Below are 24,600 nucleotides of genomic sequence, written 5' to 3' on the forward strand. Positions count from 1 at the left end.
ATTAATCTTTTCATAGATCCACAACACAGGATCCGACATTGTGTGTTTGGTCATTATATTGTATAAACATGCACATAGTGTATGTATCCAGTTTCTCTTTTTAGTCCATTTGTGGATCTTTAAAAACAGTAAAATGTCTAAATGGTAGCTTGCTTTGTAGATATGCATGAGCAGTATACTTCATACAAATTACCTTGAGTACCCAAGCTGTCTCGACCATGGTCCTACAGCAGAAACAAAAGCAGAGAATTACGCCTTAGGAGACAGTTTGAGAGAATTGGCCTCATTGGAACTGATGAGATGAATAAACGTACCCTCTCTTTGGTGTTAACACGAGACCAGTCTTTTCTTTCCACTCTGTAGAGCCAAGGAGAAAGAACAAGACCATTTCAGAGACAGAACACAATCAAGCTGAAATGGTCAACAAGCTACTGGAAAAGCTGAATCACGCTCTACTGTGAATTACACAATGGAAGAATCATTTTCTCTCCCACACTCACGCACAGTGAAAAGTGTGTCTAACCTGTGCTTGCTGGGGATAAAGCCGACCTCTTCTGCCTCATTCTGAGGGCTGACCTTACGGGCCTGCCACCACTCCTCATCTCCACAGTCCAACACGTGCAGCACATCCCCAAACTTGAAGCCCAGTGCTTGACTGAGGAAACCACAATCTGCAGTCTTGTCATAGTCAAAAAGAGCCCTGAGGGATATGAAGGATATCAAATGAGTCAGTTAATAAAAAAAAAGTCTTAGTTCGACTGACAATTGTATGAATGTCTTCTTACATTTTACATTTGCTTCATAATTATCATTTTCCCACAGTTTGAAGGCTTTTGGTGTCTTTTAAAAGCGTTTAAAGTATAATAAACGATCAAGATATAATTTGTCAAGGCTGCACCAAATGTAACACTCTAGGTGTTCAGGGCTTGCACAACCTGCTGTTACCTGCTGGAAAACACATATTCATGCAAATTATCCAAGTTTCCTCAGATCAAATTTTAATACAAAGAAGAATTCAGCTGCAGGGAAATAGAAGAAATACAAAATAAACCAAACCAAACTAAACCAAACAAACAAAAAAACACAGGAACCCATAATGAACATGGCGTTAATGTTGGTGGGAATGTGTAGGCAGCAGTTTACCCCAAGCATAAGCTTTGTCTCCTGTGTAAATGTTTGGTGTTTATCTGTTTACAGTTTAAACCTTTAATGTACCAATTTAAAAACCAGGCACGTCATATGGTTTGAGTAGAGCTTGTTCTTAAGAATAAAAAAACAACAAATTTTCTCTGTTTCAGAAAATCAATGTGCTAAAACTATAAACTGTGGATCAAACCAGCACAGGCCAAGACACTGATGTTATTAAAAACTGTAATAAATGTAAAAAATCTCACCACTAGTGGACTCCCACTATATGGAAGTCAAAAGATGAATAGACCACAATGCCACAGTTAATTAATTCATGTAATATTGTATCAGAGGTACAGTGTGAGACCTGATGTAGAAGCCTCTCTTTGGGTTGCTTCTTAGCGTTGTGGTCCCAGAGCCCATGCTGCTGTTCATGAGCTGTTCTCTCAAGTCGTGGATCTTAGCCTCAAAACGGCTGTACTCTGAAACAGAAACACATAAAGGCCTTTTGTATTACACACAGGCACATAAATGGTTTTTCATAAAAGACTAAGAACAAGCAGATTTTATAGCTAATTTAAACTAACTCAAAATTTCCAGGCTGTCTTGTATAACCCTAACTCGAAAATCTGTACATCATGAGAAAGCTTTTATCTGTGTGGAGGTTTTACCATCGGGTCTGTACTGAGCGATGATGGTCACTGTCTGGCCAGCGTTTTTGAGTGCTGCCGCTGCCTGTTCATGTGTGGCCATACGCAGGTCTACGCCATTCACCTAACACACACACACACACACACACACAGCATAACTGTTAACAATCATCAATCCACTATGTGTCAGTGTCGAGGGGGTGCCATTTTGTGCGCCAGCTTGATGAAAATAATTGTATTTACACTGAGGATCTGATCGCCCTTGTGCAGCTCTCCACTGAGGTCAGCTGGGCCTCCTGCCAGGATAAAGGAGATAAATATCCCCTCTCCATCCTCTCCTCCAACAATGTTGAATCCCAGACCAGTGGAGCCTCTGTGGATCAAAACTCTGCGAGGCTCTCTGTAAAAAACATGGTGAAAAGAGAAAAACATGACATTATCAATAATACTATGCACAAAACAGACTCACTAATGCCATGAATCCTACTACAGCTACTATCACTGCTATTGCTACTGATCATAATTGAACTTGCAGTTGTGTCAGAAGGTGTTGAGACTTCACTTTTTGCATTTGGATATAATATATAATGTTGCACAAATCACATTGCTATGAACTTCAAGGAACTCTGATGAGGTTATCGGGTCCGTAACAGTCACACAAGTCCTGTACAGAGCTCAGGGTGTCTGCATGAAGACCAGTTATCTCAGCAGCACTCCATCAAGCAGACCTTCACTGGCTAGACTGAAGCCACTTTGAGTTAAAGGCACATGACAGCTCATTGAGGAAAACACTGTCCAGTCTGATGAAACACACATTGATCTCTTTGGGCAAAACTCCAAGCACTATGTCTCTGGAGCACCAGGCACTGCTCATCATCTCCCTAATACCATCCCTATGGTGAAACGCTCTCACGCTATGATGCGCCTCAGCAACAGAGACAGAAACACTGGTCAGAACTGAGAACAGAACCAATGCATTCAAATACAGAAAGGTCTTTGGAGAAAACCGTGCAACCTGAGACTGGTCACAACAGTGAACTGAAGCATACAGCTAAGGAAGCGCTACAGCGGCTCTGGGGTCGGTTTCTGACTGTCCTTGAGTGGTGCAGCCACAGCCCAGAATAATTTGATCAAAACTCATTATACAACACAAGTATGTGAAGTAATTGCAGGGGTCTGAATATTTTCTGAAGTGACTGTACATGAAAAATAAATGAAAGATCGTTGCTCACCTGGGGATGTCGTCATCTCCCATCATCCCATGTAGAACAGGAGAAAATCGACTAGGTGAGGTGGGAGTGAGGGCTTGAGGGTAATCTGACCCAAGGTAGTTCGGGTGGCTGAGTTCTGTGTCCATATGGGAATATGCTGCAAACATACACAAGACATAAAACTGGTTTAATATACCAGGGAGGTATTATTATACATATGTCATATGAAATAGCAGCAACGCCCGGCCGCTAGCTTTTACCAGCGACTAAATGCATTTGTGTAATGTGATATTTCCTTTATCTTTGGTATGAATTCTTCCATTCTTGGATATCTTCATGCCAGTTTCTTAAAGCCTTTAGTATGATTCGTTTGTTACAGATAAGACTTTTTTAAGAAGTGAAATTTTAAACAGTCACCTGTGGTGATTTATAAAGGTATCCCCACTATGCCTTGCTGTTCATTGTTAAAAAATAAATTCTTGGAAAAAGATAATGAATCGATAATATTATAATATATAACCATATCAGCATGTTTGTGTAAGCCAAGAGAGAGGCGTACTGCTGGTGAGGTCTGGAGGGTTGTAGGAGTTGGTCAGAAACAAGTTGTTGGGCTTGGCCACCCTGAGGTAGACCACCTCAGCTGTGTTCTTCAGAGCCCCCACCGCATCCTCATGCATCACGTCTTCCAGACACACGTTGTTCACCTGATCGTCATGACAAGAAGGGAAACTCGAATCAGAATCAGCTGAACGATTGAACAGCTCTGTCAAACTCAGTGCTTCTCCACATTTATAGTCAAGACAGTAACATAGTAATGCTAATTTAAAATGAACTGATGCTTAAACAGAGGTGTCACACTCCTAGTCAGCACCACTTATTATGACAATAACCTAAAATGCATGTATATAATGCTATTATTTCTTCTTCTCTTCTCTGAGTCCCCTCTGAGTTGAAAAATTGGTCTCATCGTTATAAAAATGCTATTATTATGGTTCATTTTAGGAAGTTATGAGCAGAGGCATGCTCCTTAGAACATATAGAGGAAAACCATTTGCTCAGACACCATTTTGAGGCGGCTATGTTACATTTCTCTGTTCTCCAGTAGATGGCAGTAATGCTCTTTGATACTTTACTAGAAATACTACAAACATTTTTTTCCATCCTCTGGGTCTATTCACCCATTAATGAAAGTAATGTCACGCCATGAAAATCACAGGTGTTAATTACCTGGGTTCTTGATACATCAGTGCCACTTATATACACAAATGTGTGACTGCAATTGTGTGAACATGTGTCTCTGTGATGAAAAGGTGAATCAGCAATCAGTGACAGGTATGCGTGTGGGCATGTAGCACCACACACAAAGCAGTATAGTTAGTTATTATTACAGTTACCAACCGCTAAGATCTTGTCCCCGATCTGCAGGCGCCCATCTTTATGAGCTGCTCCGCCTTCAATGATCTTGGTGACATAGATACTGTTATCTCCCGGTATGTGCTGGTTGCCCACCCCTCCAGCAATGCTGAACCCTAATCCTGAGAGCAGGAAGTGAGCAAAGGAGGCAAAAGTTAACACAGAGCAGATTTGTTAAATCCAGGGGGCACAGCTTAGCCAGGAATAAAGCATCCTTAAGCTCACGAAACAACACTGATGCTGTACAACAGTCCACAAACCTTTAGGCCCTTTGATGAGTTTGATTTCAGTGACTTTCTCAGCTGCTGGTTTCCTGCGGAGAACGTAAAGGCGGACGATAGCACCTGCCTCCTTAAGAGCCTCCACAGCTTGGCTGTGTGTCACCTCCCTCACATCAACATCATTCACAAATAGGATGCAATCATTCACACTAAGAAATGTAGAGAGAGACAGTGGGAGGGAGAGTGAAAATATAGCTTGAGCTTTTGTTTTGGTGAAGAAATCAGGTGTAATCCTCCACCAGATGAGGTCAGGAGCAGTCAATCTCCAACTAAAGCTGTGCTTGGCTCTGCTCTAAGTGTGTTTGCTGGCAGAAATGTTATAAAAAATGCAATAAAAGGTGAAATAGGGGAAGCAGAACATTATTTCTCTCATCTGAAACATGAGTAGGACTAACCACGTGCTTTAGACAGTTGGATTTCACATGTCTTAGATGTGTAAACATGAACATTTATTGTAGCTAAGTGTGTGGCGTTACCTGAGCCGTCCATCCTGCGCCGCGGCTCCTCCAGGTATGATTTTGGTGATGAAGATGCTGGGATCATCGCCCACATGAGGATTGTCTGTTCCCCCAGCTATGCTGAAGCCCAGGCCTGAGTTACCCTGCAGTGGCAATTACAAGCAAAAACACACATTAAACTTAATAATAATAATTGTAGCAGGATGTATCATGTGTTGGATTAAAACTACTAACAATTAACATGGTAGTTTTGTAAGTATACATTTGATTAAAGCCTGTTTTAATCACAGTTTTCTCTAACTTACTCTCTCCAGTGTGATCTCTTCATACTCGATTTCCCCTTCTGTCCCATTCACCTGTGAGAAAGGGGTGTTAGTTTATATATTTCTACAATTTATTACACAGTTTAACTGTTGTGCAAATGAGGAAAATGAAGTCTAAGTCCAGTATCAATATATATCCATATAGCATCCATTAACCAGATGTTCTTCTTTCATCCACACTCATTTTGCTCTTATTTGAGATGATGTATAGTATGTGTGGATGATAATAGCAGCACTATTCTTTCACCTCCTGGCTGAACAACTTAGCAACACATCAGCTTTACCTCTGCAATTAAGCAAGTCCCTGAGGAAGTGGGAATTTAAAGAACTTCAGACTTTACTGTTTTAGTATCTGACCTAGAAAACAACTTTTCTTAGTGCTACTGTGGTGCAAAAATGCTGGTGTGTGATGGCAGGCTTGTCTCTGAGAAGCCTCACTCGCTGCATTAATCCCTCGCAGTTCATGATATGCTCACTGCTTTCATTTTAAAACGGTATCTTTAAAGAACTGTAAATTAAACAAAGTCATATTTTTGTTCTGTCAAATGTATATCACCCGACTGAAAACTAATTATAATTAAAATAGACTCAAATTAATTATTCAGACTGAAACAATGAGCAAAAGCCTGCTGGGAAATGAATGGAATACCTGATAATGCAGAATAAATCTGAAGTTAGTCATGTGGCTGAGGCTAACATAATAATACAATAAATGTAAGATTAAACATAATCCTTACATATGGGGAGCCATCGAGTGTGTCGGTGTTCACCACCACTGGAGGAGTATTTCCCTGGAGGCGGAGAGAGAAGCAGCATTATTAAGAAATAACAGCAGAAACTCAAAGATGAGGCAGCTCCAGGATGAACTCTCAGTCTATATTCCTGAAACCTGCAGTCACAGCCAAGACTGATGGCCATTTTAGCTTTTAGCTGTGATAACACAATTCTCACTGTGCTGTGGTTGTCACCGTGATAAAGGACAGAGAGCACAGCTTGAAAGCCATTTGTTGTGGACACAGACATAATTCACTCTATAGGCCACATTTTATACCCTGAAATCTTATTGCTTTGTGTTAGCTAGTGGTTGAATTACAGTATAGCTCATATTACTGATGTTTCACATGGCTATCTAGTGAATACTGTGAACATGGTCATCCACCTCCCACCCACCAGTCCTTTCAAAACAAATCTCTCAGTGATTCAGTCGCAGGCACACTGACAGCACGCCCAGACGATGATGAAGAAACAGTAGCGTGGTGACAAGGCGGCGACAGGCGGCACAGTTACTCTGATTATCATCTATCAATGAGTTTCACGTCAGCTCGCCTTGTGGTCAGTTACTCTCATCAAAATTGTTCTCCCATGCTGCATGCAGCACAGTCTATGCAGAGTGTAAAACCAGACTGAATCAACACGTCAGCATTTCATCATGAACAAAGCCACACAGTCGAAGAGAGGGTGAGATTTTTGCTATTGATGTGGTTTGGGTTTACCTGCAGGGACTTTTCTCTGTCAGCCTGTCTGAAGTGTGACAGTTAACCTCTACACAATATGCTTAAAATTCTCCTTTTAATCCTCTTATATTTTCATTGTTTCATGTTTCTTTTGAGGATTTACACTGATCAAGGTACCTGATGCTGGAAGACGTAAATGCACCATTATGTACAGTGCTCTTGGGAAAACACCGTCTGACGGCCTATCTGAGCTTCTGTATTTATTTTTGTCATCGTTCTGTACCACGCTGATTAGTATGGGAAAGATGCTACACATCTAAAGTGCTTACAGAACAGCAAAGAGCAGCATAAAACCGGCCTGCTGACCTTTAGAGGACTGACAGCTCTGAAAACACACAAACAGCTACAGAACCAAACTGAACACAACTTAGCTTTTAAGAAAAACACATTTACATTTACACACAGTGAGCTTTATGGGATGCAATGGAAATGTACTAACAGTAAACACTCTCTTTAAGATAGTTTGTCATCTGTGCTCAAAGAAAAAATGCTCAGCGTTTTTGCATAGATATATTAGAGTGATTTATATTTCCTTTGAAAACTCCTGAACTTAATTCTGTACACATCCAAAAAAAAAAAAAAAATCTACGGTATTAGCATCATAATGTAGTGTAAAATAGGGATGTGAATGTTACAGAGTGCAACATTTAGCCTAACACTGGTCCACGGGTGACAATGTCCTTATGGAAAAGGTACATCCGGTTCAGTCAGATCATTTTTTAAGGTCTTATATCAATATTGATTTCAATTCTAGTGTAAAATTTGCCCACAAATATTTAAATCATACATGTATTTTTACAACAAGCTGATCAATTTTCTTTACAAAGATATTTATTATTATAATGGCAAATTTCTGTTCTTCTGATCTTTTTCATGGTAGACATTTTGACGTCAGTGGAGGAAAAGCACATTTTGTTAACAATGGCTCAGTTCCACTCAGCGTCCCAGTAAACAAGACCTATTGACCTTTTTCATGGCAGACTTGTCATTACAGGACACATGTAGCTAATGACATTAACAGTGGCTCTGTTTCAGTCAGAGTTCCAGCAAACAGGCACGCACAAGCTGAATGTTTGTCACAAGTGTAATTAAAAATATACTCGTCCACATAAGGTAAAGACATAACACTGTGCACCAGCTCCCCACAGAACACTAGAGCTCATCTTTAACTGCCCACTGTCTGATTACAGCAGTTGTCCATGCAGAGCTTCATCACGTAGCTGTGTCTAACGGGCCATGCTGCTGAGCATTACGTCAAATTCATCCTTATCTAGACAGAAATAATGAGTATAGCCAGCAGAAATCTAAACCCAGTGCAGGCAGTTTCCCTGCAGGGACTTCCACAGAGCCTTCTCGCTCACTCTGTCTCTCGCTGCTCTTTCACGCCTTTCACCGGTAGGATTGTTAGGATTTACAGCGTTTGGCTGCTCTTGGCCCCCTATATTTTAGCACCATCTATTGAACTAACCCATTCTCTGTTATGTCTTTACATCCATCCACACCCACATGTTTGATGGCCTGGTGTGCTGAGAGCAAATTGCCAGAATACACACAGTCAAAAACAACCGAAAACATTAAAACTGATTTGTTTCGATCTGTGTAGTTGCTCTGATTTCCAGATTTTCCTTCGCTTGTGTGATGCTGAAAAAATAATTTCCTTAATAAAAGAATAGAAATCAATATCCACGCTTGCACTATGCTGACACAAGAAAACAGGGCAGCAAAAGGGTGAAGCAGCGCGTTTAAATCAATTTCTTTTCTCTATTAAATACTGAATAAATTAAGTGCTGTTGGCAATTTAGCAGTGGGTCCCATGAGCATTACGGCAGTGTTAAAGCTGTGCGTAGTGTACTTTACATGCTTATTCCTAATTTGAATGACAAGACTTACAGATCAACCTCTACTGCTTCATGCATGGCCTGTCTAGCCCATCCTGTAAACGCTGACACCCCTAGGTGCCTTCAGTGGGAATTTTACTGAAAGAGGTAAAATGACCCCAGTGATAATGACATATAAGAAAACACCAATTGCCGTCTTTCCTTCCACTTCAGTATGATTGAAGGTGATGACATCTTATGTGAGATGCTTGCTTTAGAATCAAGTGTTTGACTGAAACCAACATACAAACATCCACCATTTTGTTTGCGATACCAGAGGTTGGAACTGTGATACAACCCCACCCTCCCCGAGTCCGCTGCCACTCCACTCCATACCATACACATACACATACATCACACATTATTCCGTTTTTTTTTTTTTTATACTGCACGCATGATTTCATTGTTATTGCATGACTGTTTTGGTCTGAACATGATTGAGTGATCGCACTAAATAATGAAGTGTTAATAAAACTGTGACTTGATTTAGAGAAACGTGTTCAGTCCTATTTAGAGAAGCTTTCATGCTGCATATCTTGCACACCATGCAACTTTAAATCCTTTAACACCGTTCACCTGAAATATGCTATGTCAAACCATACACTATGTGTGTGTGTGTAATAAAGAAGATGTTTTTTTTTGCAGTCAAGCATCGTGGGTATTGTACAGTTAGGGTGTGTATTTGAACAGCTGTTCTGCTGTTTACAGACAGATAACAGTAAGGACCAAAGACTCCAGATTTAGAGCCCTTAGCTTAGGGCTGTGCAGGGCTATTAAAGAAATGGAAATGAGAAGACAAGACTTGTGAGAAGTGTTTTTAACGTGTAGCCGGGAGTTTCGTGTGGCAGGTTGGATGGCTGGTGATTTAGCTACCTCTGTGCCGGTGTGTGGGTTTTAGTGCAGGATGTGACGGAGGCTAATTTGGACGTCACATAAAGCACATTGCTCACTTGTCTGCTCCTTATTAAATCCCACGTACATGTGCGGAGCGTGGGATAAGGTGGCAGCGTGTGTGCGTTGTGGGGGTGTGAAGTTAGTGGTCATGCACAGCCATGTGTGTTTGAATATTAAATGAAAGATCAAAACTGCACCTTCACACCTTTAGAGCAGACTCACAAACATTAATTCTGATGCATACGCACACACTCACTTTTATTAGTAGGATTTTATTAGTATTAAGTGATTAAATCATCCAGACTTTGATTATTTGGGCTGTGTGACAAAATCTCATATGCTGATATAGGTAATTTCAAATTCAGATAGATATCACAATATAGCACATTTTCTGTACTTGCTCATATTTGATTCTTTATCTGCTTTTATTTAGAACCTTTGTGCTTAGTTTCAACCAAGCATATAACATGCATGACCATATAAATTGCGGCCATGTCTTTACACATGTAACTTGCAATAGTAGCCTACATCTCTTTCCACCTTCATGATTCTCCGCCATATGGTGTGCCGCAGGCGGAAGCATCTTGCAACATCTGAGTCTGGGGTTTGTTTTGAGCACTCAACCGTACTTTTTAGGTTCTCATCTGTAGACTAACTCTGTACAATTTCACACGATCCTTGCTGTATTATAATGTTGGCTTAGCTATCCTCATCAGCTAAAAGTCTGGACAGAAAAAATCTGCATGAAAAACAGAATGTAATCAAATTTCGCAAACCCATATTTAATTCAATGTAATCATAGAGCAAAGTAAACATATCAGAAAATGTACCACTAAAAAAAACAAAAAATGTCCCAACTTTTTTGCAATTGGGCTTGTACAACTACACATCACACATGAGCACAGCACTGACAGTGACATGTACTAACAGTCAGACAGACAGACACTAATCAATGAACTGCACAGCTCTACAGTGAAATATGACCTCTTGCACACTTTAAATGAATAAATAATAAAAAATTAACATGTGGTGGTCAGTGTTGATGAATGCATAGGAAACACTGATATATCCCCATATTGCACAGCTCTATTCAAGCTCAGTGTGATTAAATATCTATCACAGGCCGTAAGTGGAGCCATGACCTAAGCTGTGTAAACAAAGACTTGGTCCCATTATAAAAACAGCAGCGCAAGTGAATGTAACCTACGTCTATATCTATAAACAACATTTTCCTAATGATATTTAGGTGCAATCACAGTAAATAAACTGTAAACATGTTGAAAACATGCTTACCAATTTATGACGTTGATGCTTCTTGACTTTCCGCACATTGTTGAGGAATCGGCAACCCATCTTTTTGGCGTACCACACAGACAGAAACATTTTGCTTCGAGTGCCAAATTTTGGCTTTTTGTTGATGTCGGAAAACAAACTGTATTCACCTCCCAAAATGACATACACTCCCACTGTGTGCCTTCAGAAAAACCACACAAGCATAATTGCACTGTGAAGCATTCGATCTAGGCCCTGCCATAACAATTGATCAGAAACCACAGAGAGTCCAGATTGCCTCTTTTAACTTAGCACATGCCTTCAAGCCTACTTTCCACTCAGTCTAATTAAAACTTAGTACTATAGATAGCATGCTTTAGACAGAGGATGCATATTTATAACATTTTAAATCCGGAAAGAAAAAGCACAGTCCAATTAGTGTTTGCCTCTTGGTGAGTCGGTGCTGGAAGCTTGATTTCATAGAAGGCCAATACTATTCTCCAAACCAAGGCTCGAGTTATAAAAATTTCTTGCCGCCGGTGGGGCTCTTTATTCTCTCAGAGACAGTCGCGCTGTCGTCAGAAATCACCCATCCAGAGAGAAAAAGGAGAATTTCCAAACAGCTCTTTCCATTCTTCGTTATCCGTGGCAGTGGACTGCGAGAGCGGTGCCTCCCTGCTACTGGTCTGCGCTCAGCGGTTCATATTTTCTGCTGCTACTGTACCCCTCCCATCCCCACTGCTGAGAGGAAAAAGGAGTGCACAGGAAAGTTTGATGGCAATTACTTTTTGTTTACCTCGTCACAACCAAAGATGAAACAATTGCCACTGGGAAATTTCTAGAATTGTAAAGTATTACAAACCACTGTCTTGTGTTTTAGTGTTTAATTTTTAAGTGTTCAACACCTACGCCTGCTCCTCCATCTGGACCTCCTCTATTTTATTTGTTTTTTTTTTACCACCAATTCAGTACCCTGCACTATTATAAGGTAGAGCAAATGTCTGTCTGAATGCAGCCTTACATTGACGAGCAGCGAGGGTTAAGCGAACGCCATAGACTGTTAGGAAACAAAATCCAGCTTGCCATTGCCATTTCGTTTTCTTTTTCCTCAAACAAATTGTTAAATGGTGGATGTGGCCTTGGGAGGGCACTCGAGTTATTACAGGAAAAACTGCTTTTTTCTCGCGCTGTCTCTTTCTGAAAGACAGATGGATCAACAGGCGTGTATTATGGACACATACATACACACACACACACACACACACACACAGACTTAAGGATGTAAGGACATGCTGAAGGACAAGCTGTCAGCTGACATTCTCATTTTATTAAATAAAATTCATCCATCTACCTATCTAATTTTCTCACCATTCTAACTGCAAGGCCCCCTCTATCTGTCTTACTCCACCATTCAGCATGAATAACTCTCCCTTCCTCTTTCTGCATGGTTTTTTTTCTTCACTTCTCTCTCTCTCTCTCTCTTGCTTCTTCCCATAGGACCTGAGCTGCTGCTGCACAGTAATTACACCGAAGCTGCAGGGACACTTTTAAACATTTATTAAAGAAAAGTAAGGAGGACAGGGAATTGAAGATAGAAGCCAGATAGCGACCAGACAGCGAGTGCCAAGCAGACAGGGGAGGTGATAATGGAGGTTTTTGGGCAGACACTACAGAAATCAGTAATTGAATCCTTACATAAAGTGATCATTGTGTGCCACATTATGTCATAAAAAGGGGGTGAGCATTTAATCTAAAGAGGAGCTGTGTGAAAAGTAGTATCTATATGAACAATTCTGCGAGTAGAGAAATGTTGATCTATATCCTTTTCCATTGGAGGAGACAGGGTGTAACATAAACTAAGCGGTGGGGTTCTTCTGTAAGCACTTAGCCCCTGCTGGTTCTCACTCCCACTGAAGGATACATAGCAAATATGTTGTGTAATGTTTTCAGCCCAAGAACTCCAATCTGTCAAGATAAATATTCTTTATGCATTGTTGTTGCTGTTGTGCTCATTGACAGATCACTATCGGTGGCACACACACACACACACACACACACACACACAATACAGTAATAGAGGTGGGGAGAACAGAATAAAAGAACAGATCAATATCAAACGTGAAAAAAAAATCTAATTACATAATGCTCTGCTTTAAAACCAAAAAGGTGTCATTTTTAACGCTAAAGCACCTTTTCGTTTAATCATGTACATAACCCAAAGATCTCTCCTTACTTTGCCAAACCATTGCAGTGCTTCTCGAGACAATCCTTCTCATTAATCAATGGGGTCTGGAGTGGTTCTGGCAAATCCCCACACCATTAGAGTAATAAAGAGACAGACTGACGACACCACCTACACATCAATGACAACTACGTTGGCTCCGATGAGATCCATATGCACCAGCGTTACTGCGGCACATCGTGAACACAGAACATGCTTTACCAAACCGGCACAGATAATGAAATACATGCAGACTGAAGTGCTTGCTGTATGAGTGGGAGGGGATGTATACATTTTCCTACTTAAGACTTTCTGCTGAAGCGTGCAAAATGCCTCATATGGTAAAGCGCTTGAAGGCAATATTGGATGTGGTATGTTCAGAGTCAGGGCGAGCAGACAAAAACAAGAAAGGATGTGTACGGTAGTTAACAGAGTAACTCCCTATTAAACAGCGAAGAAGAGACTGCCAACCACATTTGTGTACATACTTAAGTATGAATTCCTCTCCTATTACTACAGTATGTATACTCATCTCCTGTCTTGCTAGAAAAATCATGTGTGCAGTTCATGCCATGTAAGACTAAAGCGACCATAAAAATGTTTTACTGAGAATGTAGCTTAGCCAAGTTTTCAATATTAGTGCAAGTCAGTGCACAGTCTAATACTGACACCTACAGGTTTCAGTCTTCCCTGCAAAAAGAGGTCGGTCTACCAAACCTCATGCTACACTGCAACAAGATCCACATTATATGTTTATTGCATTTACTGCACAGCAGCTTAGGTGATGTGGCTATAATAATGTCATTCTTGTGATTGTTTCACTTTCTGCATAGAAATATGAATAGAATAATTTCCTATGAATATGACATAGTGTGATAGAAGCACAGTGTTTTACTAAAATGGTAACCGAATGCAAGCGACTTATCTGTCAGACAAAGCAGATTTGAATGACAATGAGCATGAACACACTGATATCATCAGAAAACAGATGACCTCACACTCGTTGGCAGTACAGCTACAATGGGGCTGAACAGGCAGCTGTCTCTATGCAATCAGACAGCCGAATGTTGAGTGACACCAAATCCATCAAAGACACGAAATGAGGATACAGATCACGCTGATGATGACGGCTGATGGTGATACTGGTAACTTTCGGGGTGACAGAGCGGCACGGATCGCTGTGCTCTTACCAGTGTGGAAACAGCAGAGGTGTACATTGGAGTGTGTCCCGTAGACATCAACACAGGCTGCAAAACAACAGAAGGGAGAGGGTAATTGTGCAGAGCATGCAGATGGGCACAGGGGAAGAACAGCGGGCACCGCTTTGTGCTTTTGTTTGTTTCTTGTTTCATCAGAGGGGTCACATACACTCACATCTGGAGTTGCAGAGGCCAAGATTGGCTACTATGAATGTTGATGTGTGAATATTAGTATATTATTAATAAAACCCACAATAATGCATTACTATTGCTTTAAATATAACATGCCCATACTTGAATCATACATATACAAGACACTGATGTACCATAAAGAAAGAATTTACTAACAAACACAATGTGCCTAAGCTAATAGTATGCAAACAATTATTATCAAAAGGCAGATTTTCTTTCTTGAAGCCATTCTGTGGCAGACTGGCTTTGATGTCTAGGGCCATGGTCCTGATGCATCCCCAAACTTCCACTGAGCTTACTGAGATTATCCTGTAGGATACCTTGATAAACATGGGAATTAATTTTCCTCTTTGAAAATGGAAAGTTGTCCAGTACCTGAGGCAGCAAAGGAGCCCAAAATTATGATGTTCCCTCCCCCATATGTCACTGTTAGGATGGTGTTTCATGTTGCTTTACCCTTTTTTTTACATCATGTGTGCTGCTGGAAACAGTTCTACTTTACTTTAATTTTCCCAGTAGCACTGTGGTTTGTCAAGGTGGCAAACTTCACGTGTGGTGCTTTTTGGGAGAGAACACAACATTCCATATGTTGCAAAAAGATAACGGTATACCAACAGGAAAACATTATCTGGACTGTGTTATAAAGTGTGGTGGAGGGAGAAAATCCACCTTTTGGAGTGGTTCAGAGTCAGAGCACAGACCTCAACCCAGCAGAGATGCTGTGTAATGAGCTCAAGAGATTCATTCACACCAGACATCCTAAGAATTCCGGGTGAATGCTGTGCAGCCTAATCTGCAGCTGCCGGAAACACTTTGAGGTTATTGCTGCCATATGAGGTTCAATGGGTTCACTTGCTTTTTTTCTACCAACACCCACACGAGGAACGAATAAATATGTTTAAAGACAAGAAAGATTGGAATTATTTAAGTGTTATTAGCTTAAGCACTTTGTGTTTTATATTTGTGACTTATAGATTTTGTGTTTATAGACACATGCTTTCCCTGTATAAATGAATCTGATCACATTATGCACAGACTTCCTTTGTATCTTCAACCACAAAACAAGATGACTAATAATAAAAATCTGAAAATGCACAATTTGCATGGACTAATGAAACAGCTTGTTCAGAACTGGTTAAGCATTGAGGAACTGCGGGATTGGGATTTTACCCTCACACAGCAAAGTTGCTACTCTAAACAATACATCCTGTACCTATGAATTTACAAATAGCAGCAGTGCAGCATTTTCACATGTCAGGAGACACTCTTTCTCCCGCTGGAAAAAGTTTTATGTTGCAGCAAAGCACATCATTACAGTATGAATGTTGGGGCAGCTGTATATGCTGATCCAAGTAGGACAACCTGGGAGGCAGATTCATGCCGATCATGATATTTGCAGATACTATCTGTGCACCTCTCATTCCTAATATAGACATGGCCTTCTATTAATGTGTCCTTACTTTGGGCTTCAATTGCTTGCTCAGTGGCACATCAGGGCTAGTTGTTACAGTTGCAAAATAGTGGAACATTTCTAATTTATTTGAAAATGCCAAAGATTTCACTAGTGGCGCTGTCTTTAATATCTCAGTTAGCAGAATCCAGAAGCAGGGAGAGGGTTGTAGGCAGGAATGTCTAATGTGGAAAAGAGAAGGAGGACCTTTTAACTGATAAGAGATATGAAGCTAAAAGAAAATAATAATAAACATAATAACAAAACCAAAATATCGAGACTGAATTAACATGAGAGTGTGTGAGGAAGCAATGCCAGTACAAACCAATCACTACCACCACAACCATCATCATCAGGAATGAGCAGCATCAAATAGAAAAACAAAACTCTTTAACATCATAACAATTATCCTCACTTTTAATAATTGGTTGCATGAAATGGGCCTGTGTGCTTGTACGTCCCTCATAATAGGTTAGAAGAAAGCACAATACAATATGATCATCATCATGACATGAGGCTTAGTGGGAACAAAGTGGCTCCAACAGTCTTTGTCCTCAGTTATCCACGCCTGGGGTTCAGTGGTTTCTATTTATATCTATTTTTTATAACTATTCACAGATGCAGGACACCGACATAAAATTATGCAAACAATTCACTTTGCACTAAGTGAGCCCAAACCTTTATACTTCAGAGTGAATTCAGTGAATTGTCCCTGAAGAGAGGCACAAGACTTCATAAATAATGGCAGCATTCCAGAAATAGAAATAGGGACAATCCTGGTTCCCAAAACATTGTAAACAACATCAACATCCTCCCTTTCATGTCTAAGGGAAAAAATATTCTCAGGATGCAATTTTGCTGCAGCCTAGGTATATTAATAACAGCGGCATGTTGATATTCTGTATGTTCTATTTCACTTGCTTTGTCAGTTTTGATTGATTCAGTCAACATGTTGAGCACCAGAATTTCATTTTTGCATTTGAATGAACTCTCCAGTGTCTACTGTTAGGAAACAATGTTAGGACAAACAAAGTTTTCTCCTTTGGACATTTCTCTCTGACTCATCTCTACTTTATGATTAATAAATTTTGCACAAAAGAACAGTCTATGTCTGGAGGGACAGAATGAAGAAAATGTTTTGCAGCCGTGTTTTCAACCACACGTTTTCTCCAGACAGAAGCGAACATGTAGTGAGAAGACAACCACACTACAGTCTTAAAGGTCTTTACACAATTGTCAAATGTGTTCAGATGTTCATATGTTTATACATAGTCATATTACATGATGTATGAAACATTCTCAGTTCACACAAAGCAGTAGATAACCACGTCAGCTCTTTTTAAGACTGATATGTAAAATAGGTTCATAAGACCAAAAGAGACACTCCAGAAAATCACATAAAGAATATGGAGCTAATTAAGGGGAGAAAGTCATGTTACAGAAACACCACTGACTGATGATGAGCTGAGCACTGTGCAACTTCTTGAACTCGGCTGCCTTTTAGTGATGTTTCGGCTCCTTCTTTTATCACAAATCACTTGTACAAGATCAGCCATCCAGCAAAATGCACTTTGTTCAGTGCTTTCAAAGAAATGCACTAGGACACTTAATGACTGTAGTGCAGCCAGTACACAGTGCAAAGACATAACATTAACATCCTGTGTGGCAAACTGCATTCTGTGCATATTGAGAAATCTGGACTGTTTACCTCCTACCAATTACTGTCTATGCAAAAGTGCAGTTAGCAGCCCACGTTTTATTAGCAGCACTGCAGGTAGATATGAATAAGATATGCAGTTTGAATTAGATAACCAGTTTAATATATGTTCTGTAGCTACAAAGGCTTCACAATATGCTCAATTTGGACATATCAGGTATTACTGTAAAATAAATAAATATATATATATATATATATATATATATATGCACATGCACACATATTATTTTCATAAAATCTAATGAAGCGATTAAACCTGACAGCCAGTCTAACAATATTTTCTAATTTCCACTCTGTTTGGGTACTAAAGATGCTAAGTCTTAGACTTAGGTATTTACATAAAGAGGGCTCAGTCATTTCCTAAAATAGCTGGAGACTGTAGCTTTTAGCAAATCTTTCTCCAACAGGAGTAGATGGTGTAATTGTGCATTTTTTGAGGGGGAATATTCTGCTACTAAATATCTATGGAAGCAGAACGGCAGGATTGACAGTGACTCAAACTAAACTAGAGTTCCCATGTGTATAATGGAGGAACATGCCACCCTGTACATTGTGACTTGATGTTTTATTGTTTTACTGTAAATTCTGTAGTTTTACTGTAAATACTGATCATTGCACACATTACTGTTATGATGCATTCACTGATTCTAGTCTTTCCATGGCATCTCATATTTTAATGAAATCTGAAAGATATGAACCTTTTTTCATAAAATGATAGATCCTGCATGTGAATCACAGATACAATATACACTACTAACAGTTTCTGATACCACAAGCCCCTGGTAAATGGCTAAATGAGTTGTGTAATAGATCTGAAATGCCTGAGGGCACACATTACATTTTCTCTTAAACAGATTTAAATGGTATCATAATGGTGGATTTTAGCGAAATGGGTAAGTTTCCCTCCCCAACACTGTAATAAATGCACCCGTCAACTGATTATAATAATTACTGATATTACTGACGGTATGTGCTGAATGACAAACTCCATAGGGACAAAGTGAATTAATCAAATTAGCAAGGAAGGTCAGAAAGGGACAGCACATTATCTACGCAGTTTCATGTGTTTACACATCTACTGCGGTACCCCTGGATTTCCTGCAGTGATTATGTAATGTGGATTTGATGCTTATTGTGTTTAATAATAAAATAACATTGCAATGCTTCTAGTGTCTCATATGATGACTGAAGCTAGTTCTCCAATGCCACTGCGCAGATCTTCAATCTGACAGCGATTCTAAACAGAGCACCTTCTTAGCACCAGGAAGGAGACATCTCCACGGCCACTGCAGTTTTAAATAATGGCAGTAAAGCGCTTAGTTTCTCTTCTCTGCTCATTAAAAGTGATAATTTACTGGACATATCTGGTCCTCAAGGATTTCAGTGTACTCCAGGTGGGAAATTGAGAAACACTTAAAAACAAATAACTACAGGAACCTTATAGTCTCAATAGCAAGTGGGTTGTTTAATAACAGATTTGGCCATATGACATGGATCATTATTAAGTCATTAAGTGAGCCTCATAGCTTACACCTGCTTGCATTTGTATCTACAGTGTGTAATCGTTATTGCACTCCGGGCAAAGTGACTGCGCTCATGTTCCTACTGATGTCAGCTGTATCTCTGGCCTCTCTATGACCAGTAGCTCTTGTGTCGTCTGTGTCAGTGTCTCTTCACTTCTCACTGAGGTGTCATGGCGATTCAGTTTTGCATGTGTAAGACACGTCTGGAGTAAATACAGTAAATAAACAGTGCAGGGTCTGTGCTAGGGGAAATGATCAAAACCACTGGATAAGAAGAAGAGGATGCAACCTGTACATGTAACTACATATGTCAGTCAGGTCATTTGTTCTATTTTTCCTCTACAAACCTAAACCTATTAAAATACACCTATTAAAATACACTCATCTGACCACATTTGATTTTCATGCTGTTAGGCGGTTCTCAGATTTCACAGTTGATGTAGGTTTAAAGTTCATCTGACACTTACACATGCCAAGGGTTGTATTTCCCCTTAATTACGTTATATCGCCATTAAACGTTTTATGTTGAAGAATTAGCATTTCACACAACACATAATCTTAAGTGCAAAGTTATAATAGATAAAATGTTGTAATGAGCCCTGAGTCAAATGAAACCTAATATAAATTGTACAAAGCCTTGAGCTTTGAATAAGGCAAATCACATTACTATGACTATAAACCTGTCTGGTTAAATTGGGGATTTGCAGAATTACTTCTTGTAGCTGGGGATATTTTCGCCTCATAAATATCTAATTTTAGTTTAATTTGGTAAGTTATCACCTTGACATCAACATTTGAAAAAAATAATCCACTTCTATCCTGCCCAGTGTTTCGTCTGCTGCTGGCTGTTTGTTGTTGTCTCTCTACTTTCCACTCACGCCGACCAGTCGAGGCAGATGGCCGCAAGCGCTGACCCTAGTTCCACTAGACGTTTCGTCCAGGGAATTCTTACCTAGAGCTTTTTCAAGTGGCATCTGTTGGGTTTCCTATATAATTCTTAAACCTTACACTGTAAAGTCTCTAGAGATGACTTGTGATTTGTTGCTATATGATAAATGTAATTCTTTTTTTTATTTTGTACATAAGGTACATAAGTGTATGTGTGTGTGTGTGTGTGTGTGTGTGTCCTACCTTGACAGGAGATATATGTGTATGAGGTGTATAGCCATGTATTGCCTCCATGGCAGCAAGGTTCTTGTCACTCATATGAAGCATCTCGGCACTTTTCCCTGGAGCCAGATGTGCTGGACTGTGCTCCAAGGGGGGCGTCTCCTCATCCTGGTACCTGTACTTCTGCAGAAACACACACACACACAGACAGAGATTCAGATAATGCTTGCAGTCCGATTGCTTGTGTGTGAGTGCAATTCATTTTGAAAAACAATGCCCATTGTGTCAAAGGTTGACAGTGTTTAATTAACAAACAGAACCTACTGTTTGCCTCATTATGAGCCAGTGTCTCATCTCCTTTTACAGATAACAGTGTAAATATTAAGCACACAGTGCAGTATTTCCAACCCATAATGAAATTTAGCTGTGGACAATCTTTGTGCACGGCTTGTAATTCATGTGTGACGCCTACAAGTGCAAAGTGAAGACATGACAGAAACAGAGGCCTCATTCAGCATTGTGCACTGAGTAAAGTGCTCATCCTCCACAACCACATGGAGCAACTTATGACTCATAGTGGCTCTACAGTAGCAGATCATGCAACTTCTTCCTAGTAACCTTACTCCCCTACTGATATCCCACACATGGGCAGTCTTCCAGCAACCCACTGTGTTAGCCACACATGGTAGGTTTCATTCTAGGCGTGATGACACAAAGTCTGCACACAGCATTTTCCATGACAAACATCAGAAGGTGGGCAACATCACAGTAGGGATGTGCCACCATCCTGTGGTTTAGTCCTTGTATTTTTGGTACAAAGCTTAGCCCCGCTCTGCTGCACTGCAGATGTGAGGCTGCCCATTCTGGAAATTGAGAAATTCAGAGGGATCATCTGAATTTTGGCTGATAACAGGCTGTCCAGCCCTGACACTCTCCCCCTCTTTTTTTTTTTTTTTCCTTTTTGGAGGCAGACGGAGAGGGAGGTGCATCACCAATCCCCGTCTCAGACAGGCTGCCTAGCAACCAGAGCAGAGATTGCAGTGCCACAGTTGGGGCTGCCAGCATCAGTCCTGGATCACATTACACTGAGACAGCAAGAAAGAGGAGGAGTGAAACAGAGATGGAGATAGAGGAGAAAGTGAGGGGGATGGGTAAAAATGAAAAAGTGAGACCATCAATAAAGGCTAGCAGAAAATAACAGCATGAGAAACAACCAGAGAGAAAATTAATAGTTGTCAACAGAAACATATTTACAAGTTGGTAAATAGATTTTTGTTCATTAAGCATCGCCACATAAACGCAAACACAGATTAATGGTTATGTAGCTGAATACAAACAATTACAGTATATTACAGCACTGAACAGCTGCTGTTTATTAAACAGTTCTCATGACTTTCTATGTCATTAAACTCTACAAATTTAGACTTTTATTAACTAACAAACTAACAGATGAGCTGATACTGTAATTAAAAAGTTGTAAAGATATTTAAATGAACCACAGCTTAAAGTAGCCCTGAACTCTTTGGTCTCGTCTTTGTCGGCCTATCCCATACTGTACCACCAACATTCACGCTGACACATTTCCTTCTGTTCCACCGGAGGGCTGATGTGACCCTTAATCTTACAAAGCATTTTTTTCTAGAGAGCATTTGCATTTGCTCCCTCTTAATAAATACTGACTGACTAATTAGACATTGAAAATAAAACGCGGTTTTTGAAACCCAATTAGGCAGCAGGAGCCAAATTATGACAAACGCAAATAATATAATCTTATGTTGTAAAAGTTGTTGGTGAAGATTATCAGTCACCCAGGTGAGATTATGACCATGACCACGACTCAACGTTCAGAATACAGATTTAAGTTAAAAATATTTATCACTGAGAGGGGATTTCAGGAGAAGTACATGGGTCCCTTGTGTTCAGCCATTTCTGTAACTTTCCAAAGCCGACAAGTGAACTTCTCTCTCCAACTATTTCTGTGTGTGTGTGTGTGTGTGTGTGTGTGTGTGAAGTGCAACAGTATGAATCCCTGCACGGAAAATATGCGTTGTTACATTTATACAACATCATGACTGCCACGTGAACTTGCAGAACAATTACAAACAGCTGTGACTTCACACATGATTACACCTTATTGTACAGTGACATTTACCTTTATGATTGTAGGTTCAGCAGCTGTTAGTGCTTTTCCTTTTTACATGAATCCATATGCAAAATGGCAATATATACATTTATAAAACTCAAGGGTTTTACATTAGTACATTCAATCCCTTAGAAATATGCAATGTACATACAACTGATTATTTCCTTCACAGCGTAATTTGAATCCAGGCTTTTATTAAAGCTGCATACTGGTATAAACCTGAGCACAATAAGAGATGGGTAGAGGTACTAACAGACTTTATAATACAGTATATGAAGATAACTTTGCAATAGTATAATAGAAAGGCAAAAAAACCAGGAGCCAAGCTAACGTAATATATCATCTGTTTTAATAAACATAATTGGACACTTTGTCAATGAAATGTGGCTTCCTAAGGTTCCTTTCTCACAAGCAGGAGGTTTATAACAGCTTGCAACAATTAAATTCTGCTTCTAACTGTACAAATTACCACTGCGACAAAATACCTCTGGGGTACCCAGGCTTTATTGTATCAGTATATCATAGTGGAAGGCAACCAGTACAGATTTAAGGAATTAGTCTGTAGTCTGTAAAGGTCAGTATTAGCAGTATTGCAGTTGTTTTGTTGGAGCACCTGTACTGTTGCACACACACACACACACACACACACACACACACACACACACACACACACACACACACACACACACACTTATTTTACTTTACCTTAACCCTAAATAAGAATCTAATTTCCCTTTTTAAAAAAATGATCTCAGTCCAATGGTTAAAAATGTATGCTGGACCAAGTCTGTGCTTTTAAATGATTCGCATTAGGTAATAGAATGAAATCTAACCTCACCTCTCAGGTATTTCATTTCCAAGAAATGTGCACTTGATGTGTAAGGTGTTACAGGAACTGTACAAAACTCTTCAGGTGTTAATAACAATGGCAAATCCTTACTGCATCTTCACAGAATTTAAGCTTTTTTGAATGAATCTATTTGCAATTTCTGATAATGAGTCAATTTTATTATACATCTAGATTCATTTCAACATTTGCTGCTTGGATGAATTGGGATGGTATCTTGTATGTGTTAAGTTTGTTTGATGCTTCATACTGTAAGAATTAACGAGTTATTAGAGAATTAGTTGTATGCAGCACATCACAATCTCAATGAAGTACAGTACATTTGAACAGATACAAAATTAAAAATTTAACACAGGACAAGAAGGCCTGCAGCCGCTAATGATATCTCTGAAATTGTAATCTGTTGTAATTGTCACTCACCATTTGTGAACGCTGCTGTATGCTCCACCACGTGTGCCAGCACAGAGCGCACTGGGTCAGCGACTCAGTCAAATGTTATCGGTCTACAGGCTTACCCTCACACCAACCCACAAGAACTTATAAATCGGCCACAAATAGTATCTGAAGGACACTGTAAAAAAAATTACACATTTGCTGCAGAGCATCATGATTCATCATCACTTCGACAAACCATTGATTAGAGAACAAAGCTCCTCTTTGATGGTCATTTGAACTTTCTCTTTTCCACTTCCACCCATCAAAATACAGCCATTGTTGCTTTCTCAGTTGATTTTCACTTTCAAGTGTCTTCACAAGTGCCAAACCCCAAACACAGCTTTCATCTAATTTGCATTATCACAACTGCTGTTGCCAGCCAACACCCACAATTACAATAGTTTTTTTCATGTATATGTAAACCGCAGAAGACAGGAAATTCACTCATCTTCATCCAATTCTAACTTCAGTTTATTCTCCAAGGTGCTTCAACATAACACTTTGACAAGTGTTGGTATCCTGAAGCTATGTATGCTACAGCAACAACAACAGACTTTATTCACCATGGGGCAGAATACTTACAGCTGTACAAGTTGGGATTTATATGCATGAATCCAATCTGCCTAAATCAAAATGTGGGGCTACTACACAGAAGACCTTCCAAAGTCTGGACCAGCGATTGACGACTGTAACCAAGTTACAGTCGGCTCATTTCTTAACTGTCATGTAATCAGGGTAGAGG

The 24,600-nt window shown here is 39.8% G+C and overlaps 1 protein-coding gene across 4 annotated transcripts in view; it reads right to left on the bottom strand.

Moving 5' to 3' along the window:
- LOC113171103 (disks large homolog 4) overlaps positions 1-24,600 on the bottom strand; it is a 57,204-nt gene that overhangs the window by 5,633 nt on the left and 26,971 nt on the right. For 2 of the 4 annotated variants that reach the window (XM_026373478.1, XM_026373477.1), the window contains exons 2-16: positions 20,455-20,616; positions 14,433-14,489; positions 6,202-6,255; positions 5,447-5,497; positions 5,160-5,284; positions 4,663-4,832; positions 4,388-4,524; positions 3,549-3,693; positions 3,011-3,146; positions 2,022-2,178; positions 1,800-1,902; positions 1,496-1,610; positions 524-700; positions 315-357; positions 194-224 (exon numbers count right to left, since the gene is read on the bottom strand). In XM_026373478.1, the coding sequence (XP_026229263.1) occupies positions 194-224; positions 315-357; positions 524-700; positions 1,496-1,610; positions 1,800-1,902; positions 2,022-2,178; positions 3,011-3,146; positions 3,549-3,693; positions 4,388-4,524; positions 4,663-4,832; positions 5,160-5,284; positions 5,447-5,497; positions 6,202-6,255; positions 14,433-14,489; positions 20,455-20,616 (1,663 nt within the window). Of the gene's footprint in view, positions 1-193; positions 225-314; positions 358-523; positions 701-1,495; positions 1,611-1,799; positions 1,903-2,021; positions 2,179-3,010; positions 3,147-3,548; positions 3,694-4,387; positions 4,525-4,662; positions 4,833-5,159; positions 5,285-5,446; positions 5,498-6,201; positions 6,256-11,042; positions 11,354-14,432; positions 14,490-20,454; positions 20,617-24,600 lie in introns of those variants that run through there. The other 2 variants (XM_026373479.1, XM_026373480.1) reach the window with 2 other exon arrangements.

Source organism: Anabas testudineus, chromosome 14 (assembly GCF_900324465.2).
Source record: "Anabas testudineus chromosome 14, fAnaTes1.2, whole genome shotgun sequence".
Taxonomy (NCBI): domain Eukaryota; kingdom Metazoa; phylum Chordata; class Actinopteri; order Anabantiformes; family Anabantidae; genus Anabas; species Anabas testudineus.